This window comes from Natrix helvetica (assembly GCF_964273705.1).
Source record: "Natrix helvetica genome assembly, chromosome: 5".
NCBI lineage: Eukaryota > Metazoa > Chordata > Lepidosauria > Squamata > Natricidae > Natrix > Natrix helvetica.
In genome coordinates, this window is record NC_138551.1 from 27822183 (window position 1) to 27838405 (window position 16223).

Sequence of the window (16223 nt, forward strand, 5' to 3'; positions counted from 1 at the left end):
ATTTTCAGGGATTGTGGATTTGGGGTTTTCATGAGCTGTAAGCCATAATCATCACAATTATGACAAATCACAGCTTGAACTATCTTACTTTGCATGTAATGAGTCTATCTCATATATTAGTTTCACCTTTTAAATTGCATTACTGAAATAAATGAACTTTTGCACAATATTCTAATTTTTCAAGTTTCACCTGTATATTTGTCAATAATGGAAGAGGAGGAGTGGGCCCTAAAGATGGAATTTTGACCTGAATTGTTTTTAATATGTTCAACAAACATCTTGGAACTGAATCAATATTGCTCACAATTCTTTGTTTTAGGATTACTTATGAAATAAAGTAACTTAAATGTATCCATAATTAGGGAATTACATGAAAGTTATATTGACAAATATGTTTAAAGATATACTGTACTTAGAAGAATAAGCAATATTCTCCCTGGTTAATTGCTGAGTAAATTGTGCCCTATTAAGATAAACCAAATACAAGAGTAATTTAGCTATTATTTCAACCTAATTATACTATTTATTCATAATAAACATTTTTATTGGCTTACTTTCAATTAATCAACCATAAATAAGCATTCTTTGGATTATGATTGTTTATTCCCCATGGCCTGCATAGAAACTAATGTACGTGAATTTCAGTCTTCTCCTAATCAAGGTAACAAACTTGTTTTTCCACTGTAGAAATTGTTTGACTAACTTGGTAGTTTGCAACTGTAGAATCTGTTTCATACACTTAATTCTATATGACATTTTTCATATAAGAAATACTCAAGGTCATATTTTCTCCTCAGAAACATTTTGGATTTATTCTATTTGCTCCTATGCATATCAGTACTATTAATACTTATTTCTCATAGTTTCCATTATTGTACCATAAATACAAGAGTTCTTTGGTGAATTGATGCATTATCACTATTCTACAGGTCACTTATGTTGTCTAGACTCACATTGCATCATTTGTCAAAAGCTGATTTAGTTTAATTATTGTTATAATATTATAACAAAATATAAAACCATTTACTGATAAAGTAATACTGGCTACTCTGAAGATAACCCCATCTACTACTATCTTTTAAAAAAGGACATAATGTCCCAGCTAATCTATGAGGACTACTCCAAACAAAACTTCATCATAGTTAAAGGAATGGAATAGGAATTAAATGAGCCAGGAAAACCACATAAAGAACAATTTTATTACAATTGTTATTCTTGGGCAGCTTTCCCCATGATGGTAGGGAATTGTGGAAGTTTTAGTCCAAATATATTTGGAGGCTGAGATAAAGTATCAGAAGACAATCTTTGTGCATTCATTCACATGTGCATAGAGACTATGACTAGAATTTTCACTGTGCTCAAGAGCTCCTCATTTCAACCTTGAGCTATAAATATTCTGCTTTATTGATACACTCCAACTCATTCAGGATTTTGCCTCAATCTGCCTTGGCCTACTTAGTCTTGTACTTTCAGTTCCTTTCTCAAAGGAGAGAAAGAAGTGCCTTTCTGTATAGGAAAAGGCAGTGGAGCATCAGCATATGAAGGGTCTGAGTTGGACATGACAGTTGATTGTAGATCCTGTCCTCATTATTGATGGGAGAAAAGTATCAGAGCATCCCATCCTATCAGAAAGCTTTTAAGCTTCTTCTATGGTTTAAGGAACCTTGCTTCACTTACTATTCATTCTCCCTTCTGCAAGAGAGAAACTTTTCTTTTTCTTCTAGGGAAAGAAAGGAAGGTTGGAAGGAGGCTCCACAAAAAATGTTTGTTGGAAGTTATAGAGTCTTCAGTTTTAATGTTTGTAGATTGCGTATTATTTGGGAGGCACATCATTCAGAATTATTAATCAAATAGAAATTGCTCACATCACACGACTGTGCTATTATAGACATGTTCTATAATAGGTCCTTTAGGATGAATTTTTCTCAACATGTTATTCCTTCTCTCACTGTTGCACATCTGTCAGGTAACAGAACTAACAAGGCAGATGTGAGCTCTAGGGAAAAATTACAGAAAAATGACCCCAGAGACCTATGTTTATCTCAGCTCATGGAGATTCTTCTAGTGCTACAGATGGAGTTTTAAAATGTTTCTTTACAGCAGGGAAAGGTATTATTTTTAGCCCAACAGCCACACTCAGCAGTGAATGATAGGTTAGGAATTGTACAAGTATATATTGGTATGAATACATAAACATTTTTCTCAAAAACACATTGAAGAAATTGGCAGTAATGGCTGCAACAATGAATAGACTGAGGAAGGAATGCAAAGTGGAGAGATGTAGCTTAATTATGGGACGCCATCCATTCCAGGGGAACAGATTTCCCTTTTAGTATAAGGAATGATTATTACAGCATAAAGTTGGTAGTCTTTTTGATTACAAACAGATGTTCTTACAAATAGTTAACAATCCATATTTAAATTCAAACGATGTAAATACGTACTCATCTTTGTCCACTTTCTCTTTAAGTTTCTTTAACCTTTCCTTCTGGGCAAATCTTAAATTCTCAATCAAGTTCTCAAAATATTCTTCTTCCTTGTAGGTCAACTTAAATAAAAATATGAGAGAATGAGCAATAATGTTTATTATACATGCAGAAATATACACATAAACTGTGGAAAATATAGTTGGGTAGTTTATAGCTAGGTGTATAAAATAAAACTAGCCATTGTGGCTACCTTGCAGTTCCGTGTGTTGTGGAAACCAAGACAATTTAATTTATTTCATAAATAATGATTCAATTAACTATGAGTAAACGTGTTGTATAATCACAATCGGAGAGAAAGAGGGAGGCAAATATTGGACTGATATTTATAATTGAAGTATAAGCATATACTAGCCCTGTACATTCCTGGAGGATTCTCAATTTCTCCTCTATCTTATCACACAGAATAGCAGCTATATTATATATCTTGCTTTACCTGTAATCGCTATGGCTTGTTCTGTACAAAATTCCAACTGATTAACTATATCCTTCTTTCAGGATATTCCATTCTATTCTATTCCTTCACTTTATAGCAGTTTATCAGCATTTATAGATATTGTGCTTATTGGATTTTTGGCTTACTTCTTGTTGCTTCCATTTAGATTTATTTTGCTCTCCGTTATTTTCATCCTTTTTCTCTTTATCCTGTCGGGTAGCAACATCTAGCCAAACCTGGATGAGCTCAAAAAGCTATGTAGGGTTGGACTGAATCAATACTTGGATGGTGGTTGTGAGTTCCAAGATTGGGAAGTAGATAAAAAATCTCAGAAAAAGGCACTGGGAAAATCCCTTTGATATTGTTACCCCAAAACTGCAAAAAATGGTTCATCAAGTCAACAAGAACTGAGCTTAATTTAAAGGAAACTTTATTTCTGCTTAATCACTGAGTTATTCTGAGTATGGCTATATGTTCCCCTTGTTTCTCTTTCTAAAAAATAAAGTGGAGCTAGCAAGAAACATGGGTAAACAACAAACAAATTGATGTTCCCATTTCTGCACAGTTGAGAAGAATAAGACTTTTGAGCAAAATGACTGCACAATTAACTCTTTAGCCACTTAGCCACAAACCCCAATAGATCAAATGTTATATTGTAAATGCCCTACATTAAAGGGATAATGCTGCAATAGTAATAAAAGAACACATTATGAAGGTATAAATTAAGGGTTATTTTAATATTAGATTGATTGATTGATAAATCAATAGATAGAGTTAATAGAAATAGAAATGGAGCCCTGAAAGTATAAGTCTAATTAAATGTTCAACTTATACCTGTGATCTAACAGCTGGTGGAATAGGGTTCTATTTTGAATACAGTGGTGAAAATTGTGATCTGTGTATAATCAATTCCTTATCATAATATATTCTACTGTTCAACTGGAAAATGGCTTTTTATTGTTTTAGTTGATTACATTTCTAATAGTAATAATAGCAATATTTGTGTGTATCCTTCAGACATTAAATCTGTTTTAATATTCTTTACATTTTGCAAGGTTAATTTGCAAAATGCATCTTTTTAAATTTTCTCCTCCTACTTTCAGTTATTATTTAGTATATAAATATAACACATCCTAATGGGATATTGTAATTTGATTGAAGTTTATGAAGCTTTTTCCTACCTAAGTATCATAATCAGATTTTTTTTAGAAAAAGCAGTTAAGATTGTTCTCAACTGGCCCAGGCTCATTTTTAAGAACTATTCATAAGAATTTGCAATTAAGTCAATTTTGTGGATGTAAAATATTATAAAACAAAGGTTCCTCTAAGTCCTCCTCTTTATGTCTGTCCACACTGTTTCCTGTAAGATTTTGCTAAGTAATATTCTTGGTACTTCAATAATATCTTCCATCCAGGAAGACATATATGCTTTGTGTAATCTTAAAAGGAACTCCACCACATTCCAGGACAAAATTATCACTGTTGATAAGATGATCTGAATGCATTTTAAACAGTTGCCAAATGTAGGTGAAATGGGTCAGACACCTCCTAATTAATAGAAAGTGGCAGCTGTTCAACATGAGATCATAACTGCCTATCTGGCAGAACTATTTTAGCTTATTAACTTGGCTAATTTCTGTAACCCTTTATAATAGGCATTCATCTTTCATTGGGTTTTTACTTCTTGATTTAATCAAACAATAAAAAAATCACTGGTTTTAAAAAATAGCAATGGCATATTTTCCCATTAACTCCTTCATCAGAGATGTCTTTACCAATGCAGATTTCATAAAATAATAGTCATGGTTTTGTGTTTTCTGATTTAAATTTAATTAGATTGTTATTGGGGAATCCTTCTATAGGTCGTCAGTAAGTGGGGATTAGGCAAACCACAATATTTAAGGACATTGAGCTTTGGGTAATTTTAAAAGTCTTAACACTTAGTCATAAATTCTGTTTCTGTGTAGGTACAGAATAGTGGATGATTACTAAAATTGTGCAGGATTTTACAATGAATAAACATCATAACAGGGCATCTTCCTGTGTACTAATGAGTCAAATGAAATTTAAAAAAAATTTACACCTTCAATATGGACACATAATATCTGTTGTTTGCAATGCATTTAATGAATACTTACACCTTTGTACTCCTGATTTAATTTATCAGGATTTGTCAGAATCTCATCAGGGTAGCCAATTCGTTCTTTAATTGCCACAGCCTAAAAATATGATGCAAAATGAATTTGAATCAACTTGTAAATTCAGACGGCACAGGAAATAGTCCCAAGTTGTCTCTCAACTTATGTTTTTTCTGATCAGATCTAGTTTTTACAACCAGATCATGATGCAACTGTCTGATGCCAGGATTTTCCTGAAGGTTCTTTTGGGGATTTCCAATAGATAAATACCGCAACAAAATATAATCAATTCAGGCAACACTTCTGAATCACTCTCTAGTTCTTTTTTTTCAAGTTTAATACAGAATAATTCCTTTGCTGCCATTTAAATAAAATGTAAGAATTTTCACTCTGAGTTCATGAATGCCCAAAACATTGTATTTTCACATGCTTGCAGAATTGATGCTAAAGCCACACAAAGATCTATCTACATATTTATTACATTTACTGCCTACTTTTCCTCTAGAAACTCATGGTAGTATACAATGTGAAGAACTGAATTGGGGACTCAAATATGCAACACTGTGGGCTTTTTGTATACAGTATTATTTTTTAAAATATAAATCAGAGGTCAAAGTGCAGAATGATACTACCTAGCTGATCAAACACAAGCTCCTAGGATGAATCCAAACCACTGGGTGTTTTAAAACTAATGATCAAAAATTATTCTGTATCTGTTCCTTTTCTCCCCTCCTTAAAAGTTTCTTTTTCCCTAACAAGAAAAATAATGAAAGTAGTAATGGAAAAACAAAAATGTTTGCAGATGCAAGATGGAGATGTTGGTATCTGGAGCTTTTCTTATAATATGCTATGGATAATGCAGAATGATCTCACCATAAAACATCTCTGAAGCATCCATATACTACTTCATTTTAAAGTGCACTCTAAGACAAACAGAACACAGTGCACAACTGCAATCTGTACTTGATTAATTGTAGTCCTGCCAATATTTATTTATGTCAGCTTCAAAAAGTGAGAGATTGGGAATTAGCCAATAACTTACCTGAAATATGATACATTTGCTTTCTCTCTCTCTCAAACATACATTACACTTTTGCTAGATAGCCTGTACTGTTTAAATTTTAAATGAAGAAAGTATTCTCAAATTACAAGATAACCATTAAACAAATCTTGCCTTTTCTTCTGCTTTCTTTTTGGTTTCTACATCCATCCAAGAGAGTTCTTCCAGTGTTTTAATAAAAACTTCACGGATTTGTGTAATCATTTCTTGAACCTGGGAATATATGATACAATATGATTAAGGTTGAAATCCTAGACATCCTTATCCGAAAGGAAGACCAATAAACTTAGTGAGACTAACTTCTGACTAGGCATATCTAGGATAATACTCCTAATTATAATTTAGTCATAGGTCTGAAATTTTATATTCCAACGGTTGTGGCCAGAAATACTATATTTTTGCTTTTTTAAATAAGTTGACAATGGCAAAAAAATAAATTGCTATAATTGCAAAACTAAACTAATCAAGTGGAATAGGTCTCCAAAACAATAATTTTAGTGTTTACACATCAAATGAAAGCTAGTGCTAACTTGAGATCATATTATCCTACATCCAGATTATTGTTTTTTATGGAGATTCTAGGATTAAAGCTCCAAATTTCCTCATATAAAGCATATACATTTCTATGTATATATACTGTCTAGTCTTTTCTTAAAAACATCCAGTGATGAAGCACCTACAACTTCTGAAGGCAAATCATTCCACTGGTTAATTGTTCTCACTGTTTGGAAGTTTTGCCTTAATTCCAGGTTGCTTCTCCCCTTGATTAGTTTTCATCCATTGTTTCTTGTTTTGCCTTCTGATGCTTTAGAAAATAAGCGAACTCCCTCTTCTTTGTGGCAGTCTCTCAAATACTGAAATACTGCTATCATGTCACCCCTAGTCCTTCCTTTCTCTACAATGACCACATCCAATTCTTCATATGTTTTTTATTTCTAGCCCTTAATCATCTTAGTTGCTCTTCTGTTAACTTTTTCCAAAATCTCAACATCTTTTTTGTAATGTAATGACCAAAACTGGAAGCAATATTCGAGGTGTGGTCTTACTAAGGTTATAAAAGAGGTACTAATACTTCACACAAGGATTGTGTTGCCTTTTTTGGCTGCTGCTGCACACTGCCGGTTCATGTTTAAGTAGTCGCCCACTAGGACTCCAAGGTCCCTCTCACAGTTACTGTTTTTCAGTCATGCTTCACCTAATCTGTACTTGTAGCTTTGGTTATTCCTGCCTAGGTGTAAAACCTTGCTTTTCTTCAACTTAAATTTCATGTTTTGGATAGGGCCCATTGTTCAAATCTGCCAAGATCTTTTTGGATCCTGAGCTTATCTTCTGGGATGTTGGCTTTCCAGTATCCTATCCAATGTCTATCCAGTACCAGGTTTGGGAAGCTGCTATAAAATGTATGCCAATTAAAACTCATCATGTGTTTGCACAGATGCATATGCAAATCACCATCTTGACTATATTGTCCTCCAAAGATCCATTTCTTCCACTTAGGGGAGAACTATGGCTTCTGTGTGTTGCTCAATGTATTTCAGGATGTAGCATTATCATGTTCACTTAAGTGTGTTGCTGAATGTATTTCAGGGTGTAGCATTATCATGTCCACTTAAGGGATATGCAACAAAGGGCCCAAGGACTCCTCCATGCTTACTAGACACCTTACCACCGCAACATTTAAAAATCTTTAATAAGAAGTTGGCATGGTGCAAAACAAGGCACTGTTTTTAGGTTCACATTGATTTGCAGCTATCACTTGGAGCCCATAACATTTCACTGAAATAGTTCAGAGCTTCCTGGGGGCTTTTCTCCCCTCTGACAGATGAGCGTTTTCTGAATGGACATGCGAATTATGGTAGCCATTTTGGAACTCACAAATTTTCCAAGGTTGTTGTGCTGTGAGCAAGTTTGCCCTATGCTTTCAAAATTCCCCCTTAAAACAGAAAGGTTTCCCATATTAGGACCAGAGGGATCCTACTATAAACAAGCAAAATTAAGAAGCATAAACATAAAAAACCAAACTTGGAAGTTTTTTTGTAGGCACTGTGAAAATGACTATTAGTAACTCTCATCATACTATTAGATTCACATACACCGACTGTTAAATTCTCTCACTATAAAGGAGTAAGGTAAGATTCTCCAATATTAGTTTATTAAATTGAGCAAAGGCAGGGCAAAACCTGGGAACAAGACAGGGGAAAGGGGGTAGCCTAAAAACTTTTCTCAAGGGGCTGAAGGGGAAGACAAATGTCAATACAAATGTCCAGGAAGTTTGAATCTGTGCATGTTGCCTGATAGACCATTGAAGAAATAAAAACCAAATACAGATAGCAGCAGCAGCAGCAGCAGCAGGAACTCGTCACTGCAATGCTTTTGGACACTCCCAAACACTTGGCCTTTCTAGGACCCGTCACCTCTCTGCTGTTACAAGATGCATGTCTGATACTGTTATTGTAAAAGCCACAGATGCTGCAGCAATTGCTTATCATGCGCCTTCTGATCCCAAGTCGCATTTTGGAAAGCTGCTGCTACTGTAATGCATCAGAGATTTCAATACCTTTTGATCCATTTAAAATGAACAAAACCAGTTTGGTTTCCCAAATACAGGCCATAGATATGAAGGAGTGTCATCATGTGGAAATTGATGGCTCCCTTTCCGACAGCCGTTAAAGAAACCACTGTCCTCCTGCAGATGGCAAGTTATTTTTTGCTCTCCCTGGGGGATAGTCCCCATTGGAAGCCTCATGCCTGCAGGTAACATTGCCCAAAGTGCTTTACTTTTTATTTACTTATGTATTTAAAGCATTTATATAGCTGCCCATCTTATAATCAACTCTGGGCAGCGCCAATCAAAAGTTAAAACAGCATAAAAGCCACTACAGCTATAAAACTAAACACATTAAAAATAACAAAAAACCTGATCCCAAGTTAAACTTCTGATGTGTTAAATGGCAGGGGCAAAGGGTCCAGAAAAGATTGGTGCTGCAGATTGGATCAGATACTATAGTCAGATACAACACAGGAAATCAGAAGCATTACAGTTCCTGTCCTTCTGGCCTGTATCTACTATATGAGCTCAGAATACTGTCATTCTTGCCTGGCCTTATAAAACAGAATCATAGGATCTTTCCAAGCAGTTGTTAATATGCCTTGTTTGGTTTCCAAACTTCTACTGTGACATCCCTGCCTTTCATATGAACCCAACACCTCCTTAAGTGTTATATCAATGATAATTACCACATGTTTACTCTCTCCAGCAAAAGCTTCTTGGACGTAAAGCCTCCCCACAGCATTCCCCATAATGCCGTTGACGTAGTTTGCACAACGGCGCCAAATTGCAGCATCTGAGGTTGTGCCATACAAAACCTGTAGAGCATAAACACAAATCACTTATGCATGTGGCAACAAGCAAAAACACATGAGTTTGGAAACAGTCCATGTCCTCCCTGAATGTTTTTAATCAGTGTTTAATGAAAAGTATTTGTGGATAAGGGATATTTAAAAAGTGTGTTAGTAAAATGAAAACGTGTTGCTCTTTGCATTATTTCAGGAGTTTGGAGAATGTCAAGCAGATTCAGCAGGGTGAGACTATTTGTGCTTCTTTTTCTTTAAGTGCAATTTCTTGAAAACTGTTGAAAAGCATATTTTATTTGGTATTGCCTCACAGCCATCCCAGGCAAAATAGCTCTCCTTAGAAGAAAGGAAATAACTCCAATAAAGGTAAAAATTATCAAGGCCTCAGAAGACTAGCAAATAACATGATCCTTATGTCATGGAATATTTATTCTGCTTTTTTATATTATCACACCTCCACACTTCTTCTTTCTCCTCCTCGGATATGAAGGAAGATATAAAGCAAATAGGACTTAGTCATAAACTCAACACTCTGGGAACAAGAAGTGGCCAGACATTTAGCAAAGAACCGGCTTCCAGGGGGAAGAGGAACCATGTGAATTTGATAGCATTCCCCTGCAGAAAAAGCTCCAGACAGCTTCAGAGATTTGCCTGTGATCTTTTACAGTAGATGAATTCTGGCAAAATCAGAAAAATCAATGAAAACTGCTTTCTGGATTTTATTTTTAATGGTGTTTTAGCACTAGGTTTGGAGAAGGACTGAAAGTTTAGGTTGTGATACAGGAATGTAATACTGAAGCCCTATTAAATCACTTTCTGGCCAGCTGAGTTTTACCATAGCATTTTTGTTTGATATTTTGTTTTGAGTTTTGAAAATTATGTTACTACAAAGGGGCCATTCTGGGTTATCTTGCCTTCACAACATTGGTGGCTATATTGAGTGCATTTATACACATCCAAGAAGGAACAGGCTATTTTTCTTCTAAGTGCGGGCAACTGGCCTGTAATTTGTGCACATCAAAAAGTCAACAATGATTGTGGTGAAATCTTTCTGTATCTTACCAAACGGGTAATAGTGACCTGCTGTGATATTTCAAACAAAAACATTATGAAAATTGTTTCCACATTCATTTCCCTTACTACAGGATAAGAAGCACCATATGCTGTTTCTGTCCATTTCAACAGCCTGCACTTGGTGACTGAATATTGGAATGGTTTTATAATTTATAAAACACCCAGTATATAAAAATGAGAATGTTTTAGAGCCAAGCTTTTCCCCTTGAAATATTGGCAGGTACTTGCAGGATTTTCACAGCTTCTCTGGGGCGAATCATTGCATTTTAGACAACACCTCACTGAGGTCTCGCCAACCTTCAAACTGATTCTGTTGATCAAAGCGAAACATTGCATGTTCCTGGATGAAGTATCAGAGCTCTGCTTAAGTAACACAATGTTCCATAACCTTGGTAAATATTCTGTAATTTAATTAGCCTTTTGATCATGGTTCTTTTCAAATCTGTTGCAACCCATTTTATTTTTGTAAGGGACATACAGTATGCAACCTTGTAGATAATGGGCCATAGCTGTCCTTTGAGTCATATCCTGGAAGCCATTCCCCAAGAAAACCCAATGTAGACTAGGATGAATTGAGAAGGCCTGTGATGGGAGATATTTCTTTAAAGTAAGTAAACATTTATGTAATTTAATTGTTAAAGTTTGTTAAAATAAATACAATTGTTTAATTAATGTTTACATTAATGTAATTAAGTATGTATTTAATTTTGTATGCCTCCTAGAGTCACTTCTTCTGTTGGTGTGGGTGGGTGAGCTAATCTCATTGGGATGAGCTAGTTCCCCAGGTATACTCGACCCATGCCATGAAGGACTTTAAAGGTGATAACCAACACCTTGAATTGGGCCCTACAACCAATTGCAGCTTGCAGAACAGCAGTGTAACACGAGACATCCTAGAGGCCTCAAGAACTTCACACACAGCTGTGTTATGCACCATACTTCTGGATTGTCTTTGAGGGTAGCCCCATGTATAGCATGTTCCAATAGTTCAGCCATGAGATGACCAGAGCTAGAGTGACTGAACAAAGGGATTTCTGATCCAGGAAAGAGCACAACTGGCGTACAACATTGAAGGCCACTGAGAGGTCAAGAAGAGCAAGGATGGATGCACTACCCACATCCTGATCTCACCAGAGATCATTGACAAGTGTGACTAATGCTATTTCTGACCCATAACTGGCCTGAATTGAAAGGGGTCCAGATAATCTATTTCACCAAGAACCCTCTAATGCTGCTGTGCAACTGCCTTCTCGACCATGTTCCCTAAAAAGGAAAGTGGACAGTTGGATGGAAATTATCCAGAAAGGTAGGATTAAGAGATGGGGGTTTTTTTTGAAGAGGAAGCAAACTAGAGCTCTCAAAAGCTCCCAAAAATGTCCCTCCTGCCCTGAGGAATTTATCATTGCCTGAACCCACTGACTAGCCCTTTTCAAAACATGCAGCTCCTTCATGAACCACAGGGAATATCAAAAGCAATTGGTTGAGAGCAAGAGAGGCTACACAGGTACAATCCTGCCCTGGTTGCCCTTTGGTTCCAGGATGTAACCAGAGTTTTGGCAGGACAGTGCAGCAAGTACTCCTTGGATTTCCCCAAACCTCTCTGGAATCCATTTGCTAGGGTGGACTGCTTGAATGGATCCAGCTTCCCTACATGGAGGCTGGGACAACATAAGAGACTCTCAAGTTACCAGGGTATGATTTGACCATGACAGAGAGATAATGACAGATCCCCACCAGATCATATTGCCATTGCTCCGATTAGACAGTCATATCCAACAGGTGACCACTGCCCTGATTTGGGCCCAAGGTGACACAAAATAGAAAAATAAAATAAACATTTCAACTTTTTATGGGATGGTAGTGGTGGACTGGAAGCTATACCCAAGGCTTTCAAATGTGACATGTGGGTTGTATACACTTCCTTTTTGTGTGTTAGATATTGGTTGAAGAAGCTATCTTCACTATTGATACTGTAATTTCATCATCATCAATCATCTACCTATCATCTCTCTATTTATACCTGTTCCTTTAATCTTATGTGAACAGATTTAAGTAGTCACTAAATTCTGCTCCGTGTACAAAATAGTTTGAACATTATTTTGTTTCTTAATAAACATATAATGTAAATAATATGGCAAAGATGAAAGAACTTCAGAGAAATGTTATCAGCAAAGTTCAAAAGAACAAGTTAGGACTCCTACACTAATTTTCTTGAAGATGGATTTGCCTGTTCTATTTTACTTCAGTTTCATTTTTGTTGTATTTTTGCATATTACAGAATGTAATATTTAACAGAACACCACCATCTTCCAGCTTGTAAACTTAATTTTCCTCAAAATATAATTATAATTATGTCATGAGTTAGAGAGTGTGGAGACTACATCCCAGCCAAAGTTAAGCTCTTTGCGTCTGCAAAAAAAACAGTATTCTACTTAAAATAAGTACTTCATTTTGGTTGAATTGGATCTAACCCTTCAATGAATCACAGAATATTTGAACTGGAGAGAATTCTAAAGGTCATTTAGTCTGTCCTATACATTCCTATACATTCTGAAATCTATCCATCCCGTTCAATTTAGGGGGAAAAAAGCATTTACAAACTTATGAATGGGCCTTGATTATGGATCTACAACTCTAGGACTTCCTCATAATGTTGAAAAGGGAGAAGTTGGTTCAAAAGGGAGAAGGGAAGAAGAAGGGGAAAGAGGAAGGCAAAGGTCCTCATTCCAAGTATATTTTGGAAAGAAGGATCAAATAAATTCATAATTGCTTATTTTGCATGTTTGATGAAATTCAGAGAACTGCTTGTTCCTGAGACCAACATCACAATTGTCCAAACATGAAAAGGGTGAGCCAATCGTGAGCTACCAGCCAATATTTTCAAATTACTGTCTAAATATCAGAATGGCTACAGAAATATCAGGAGTTATATTCAAAGGTTAAGTGCAAAAAATGAATCTATGGATTTCTGTACCTTACGGAAATTATTCCTTGTGTCCTTGTAGTCGCGACTTAAGCTGCTCACCATATCCATGATATATCTCCAACTTATGTAGTTTTGAATTTCTCTGCATAATAAAGCAACAAGAAGCACTATTTGTTGCTATTTGTAGAACTACAAAACAAATTGGCGTGTTCAAAAAATAAAAACTTAAAATGCATTTGGCATGCATACCTGGCAGTGTAATTGGAAATGACAGATTTCAGCTTGATTAAATATTCTGGAGCATACACAATTATGTCGTCTGTATCTTTAACTGTAATTGCCACTGTTTCCATTATAATATTTACAAATTTTAGCCAGTCAAATGTCTGTGGGGAGAAAGAAATGTTATGTAGGATAAAACACTCGACAATGTTACTCTTAGCATTAAGTCTTTATCATTGATTCTGCCAAATGCGTACATTATATGCTGTAGGAAGACTGTTGGTCTTTTTTTAGCTGTGTTATAACCGTTCTTTATATGACATTTACAATATAATAAGGAAATAAAAGAAAACCATGCACAGTTGTTAACAGCATTCAGAAACAACATATCACAGGGGAGGGGGATGCACCCCAGACTCATTGCAAAACTATTTTAATTGTAGTGTGTTACTATATTAAACTGGGATCCCATTCCCAAATGTTTTAAGGACTTAAATCCAGATATTGGTTTTAGGAAGTGCATTCACAGAATAGAACTTTATCAAATATCTTCTCCTACCCCCTAAGCATCTGACAATAGGACAAGTGTCTTTTTCTCAGCCACTAGCTACTATGTCTAGATTCCACGCCGTGGGTAACTCCTACTTCCATATACAATACATTTGAATGTTTGTATTTCCTATTTCAAAAATTAAATAGTGCCTTAAAGTTTACTCAGTGCTTGGGATGTTTTATATATTGTTTGAAAGTAGGCATATGTAAATCACATAATGTGTGGTAGAAGCAAACATATAAAATTACCTAGATGATGATGTTACCTAATTTGGGTAATGAAACATCTGCAAGAAAATAACCACACTCAGAGAGCACCAAAGACCCTTCATTTCAACCCTGAGCTACAAATATTCTCCTTTGTTTGTAACATAAAGTTGTATACGAAATGCTGTATTTTAAGGTTGCAAAAAGACTGATGTAGTTATATCTACATTTAACCCTCCCTATTTCCTCAAATGTGGACAGTCCCTTCTATAGACAATGTATTGACTTTACATTTAGTACAAATAAAGGAGAATATTTGTAGCTCAGGGTCCTTGGTGCTCTCTGAGCTTGCTTGCTTGTTTTCTTTCAGATGCTTTATCATTGTTCAAACTAGATAACGTCACTAGCACTGATGATGTTAACTAGTTTGGGTAATGAAATATCTGCAAGAAAACAAGCAAGTTCAGAGAGCACCAAGGACGTCTCCACATTTAGTGGCTGGGTGGATTAATACCTAAGTGGTATAAGCTATCTATATACTATTAGGATTCTCTTATCTGATTGTCTCTGTGTAACCTACAATTGGGTGAAATGATGCATTACAAAGCATCATTTTTTTTTGAATCAAGGTACCTCAAATGGGCTAATTTAAGGAATGCATCCAAAATCCAAAAGTCATTATTCCCATTGGCCTGAAATTTCAAGGATCTTATGACCAGTTATAATGACAAATGTATGTCCAACCTTCAGCAATGCCATCCCACTGTAGTCACCCACCATAGTACTGTGTTTGTGATTTCTGAACCTTCCTGCCGGCTTCCCACTGCAAAGTGTAATGGAATGCGTGAATGACCTTGGGGAATGGGGGAAAAGATGCTACCTAGGAAACAATCTGAATAGACACAGGCGCCCCCAGTGGCTTAGCGGTGAGAGAAAGAAACTTAGGAAGAACCTGCCCTAATGGATCAAATAGTTCAAAAGTGATGTCAGGAAGTTTGCACGTTGCACTTGCGATATTATGTAAATGTAGCCTTAAAATATAGTAGAATTAGTTCACTTTCTTGTGTTTGTCTGGCTTATGTGGGAGGGCTGATGCAGAGTGAGAGGGAAGCAAGCAGGAAATTGGAATTCACTCCTGCTCCCACTACTTTTTTGCCCTCCCAAGGTAATTCCGTATATCGGTCCAGGTAAGGAAATATCTCTGAAACAATGAGCGTGGGTTGTCTAGTTGAAACTTAACTTTTCAAGAATATATGTACATTTCAGTGAATTTTACTAACATATTGCTTAACAACTGGCTAATTAAAATAATTTGAATCATCTGCTATGCTTCATCTTTTTTCATTTGATTTTCTACAGCCAGACTGTTCCTGTAAACAAATTCCTCATAACAGAGGAAAAGAAAACCCTAAAACCTTTGATAATAACAATAAGCTACTGTTAAACAGTTTAGCTGTGCTCAGAAACTCTTGGCCAACAGGCAATAAATTAAGTTGAATAGCTTTAATTTAAAATTAATGAGCTGTAAAACAATCAAAGGACTGTAGTTCTAAAAGCATTTACATGATGGTAATTCTTATAATCAGAGAGACAGCTGTGGTTTGAGAGGTCTTAGATATGTTTAAGGATTATGCCAAATGTGTTTAGGAACAAAATGAAAGGAATTGTCAGCCTGATTAGCAATAACAATAAGTATCTATAGTTTAACAGTTTATCGACTTGGATTTTGAAAACTGACATCAACATATGACATTTGTAAATTAAATTG

At 35.6% G+C, this 16223-nt stretch overlaps 1 protein-coding gene across 4 annotated transcripts in view; it reads right to left on the reverse strand.

Annotated features, from left to right (window-relative positions):
* Window positions 1–16223, reverse strand: part of MME (membrane metalloendopeptidase) — a 91559-nt gene that overhangs the window by 18994 nt on the left and 56342 nt on the right. For all 4 annotated transcript variants that reach the window (XM_081955305.1, XM_081955304.1, XM_081955306.1 and 1 more), the window contains exons 11-16: window positions 13724–13860; window positions 13523–13616; window positions 9358–9486; window positions 6235–6333; window positions 5061–5141; window positions 2445–2548 (exon numbers count right to left, since the gene is read on the reverse strand). In XM_081955305.1, the coding sequence (XP_081811431.1) occupies window positions 2445–2548; window positions 5061–5141; window positions 6235–6333; window positions 9358–9486; window positions 13523–13616; window positions 13724–13860 (644 nt within the window). The remainder of the gene's footprint in view (window positions 1–2444; window positions 2549–5060; window positions 5142–6234; window positions 6334–9357; window positions 9487–13522; window positions 13617–13723; window positions 13861–16223) is intronic.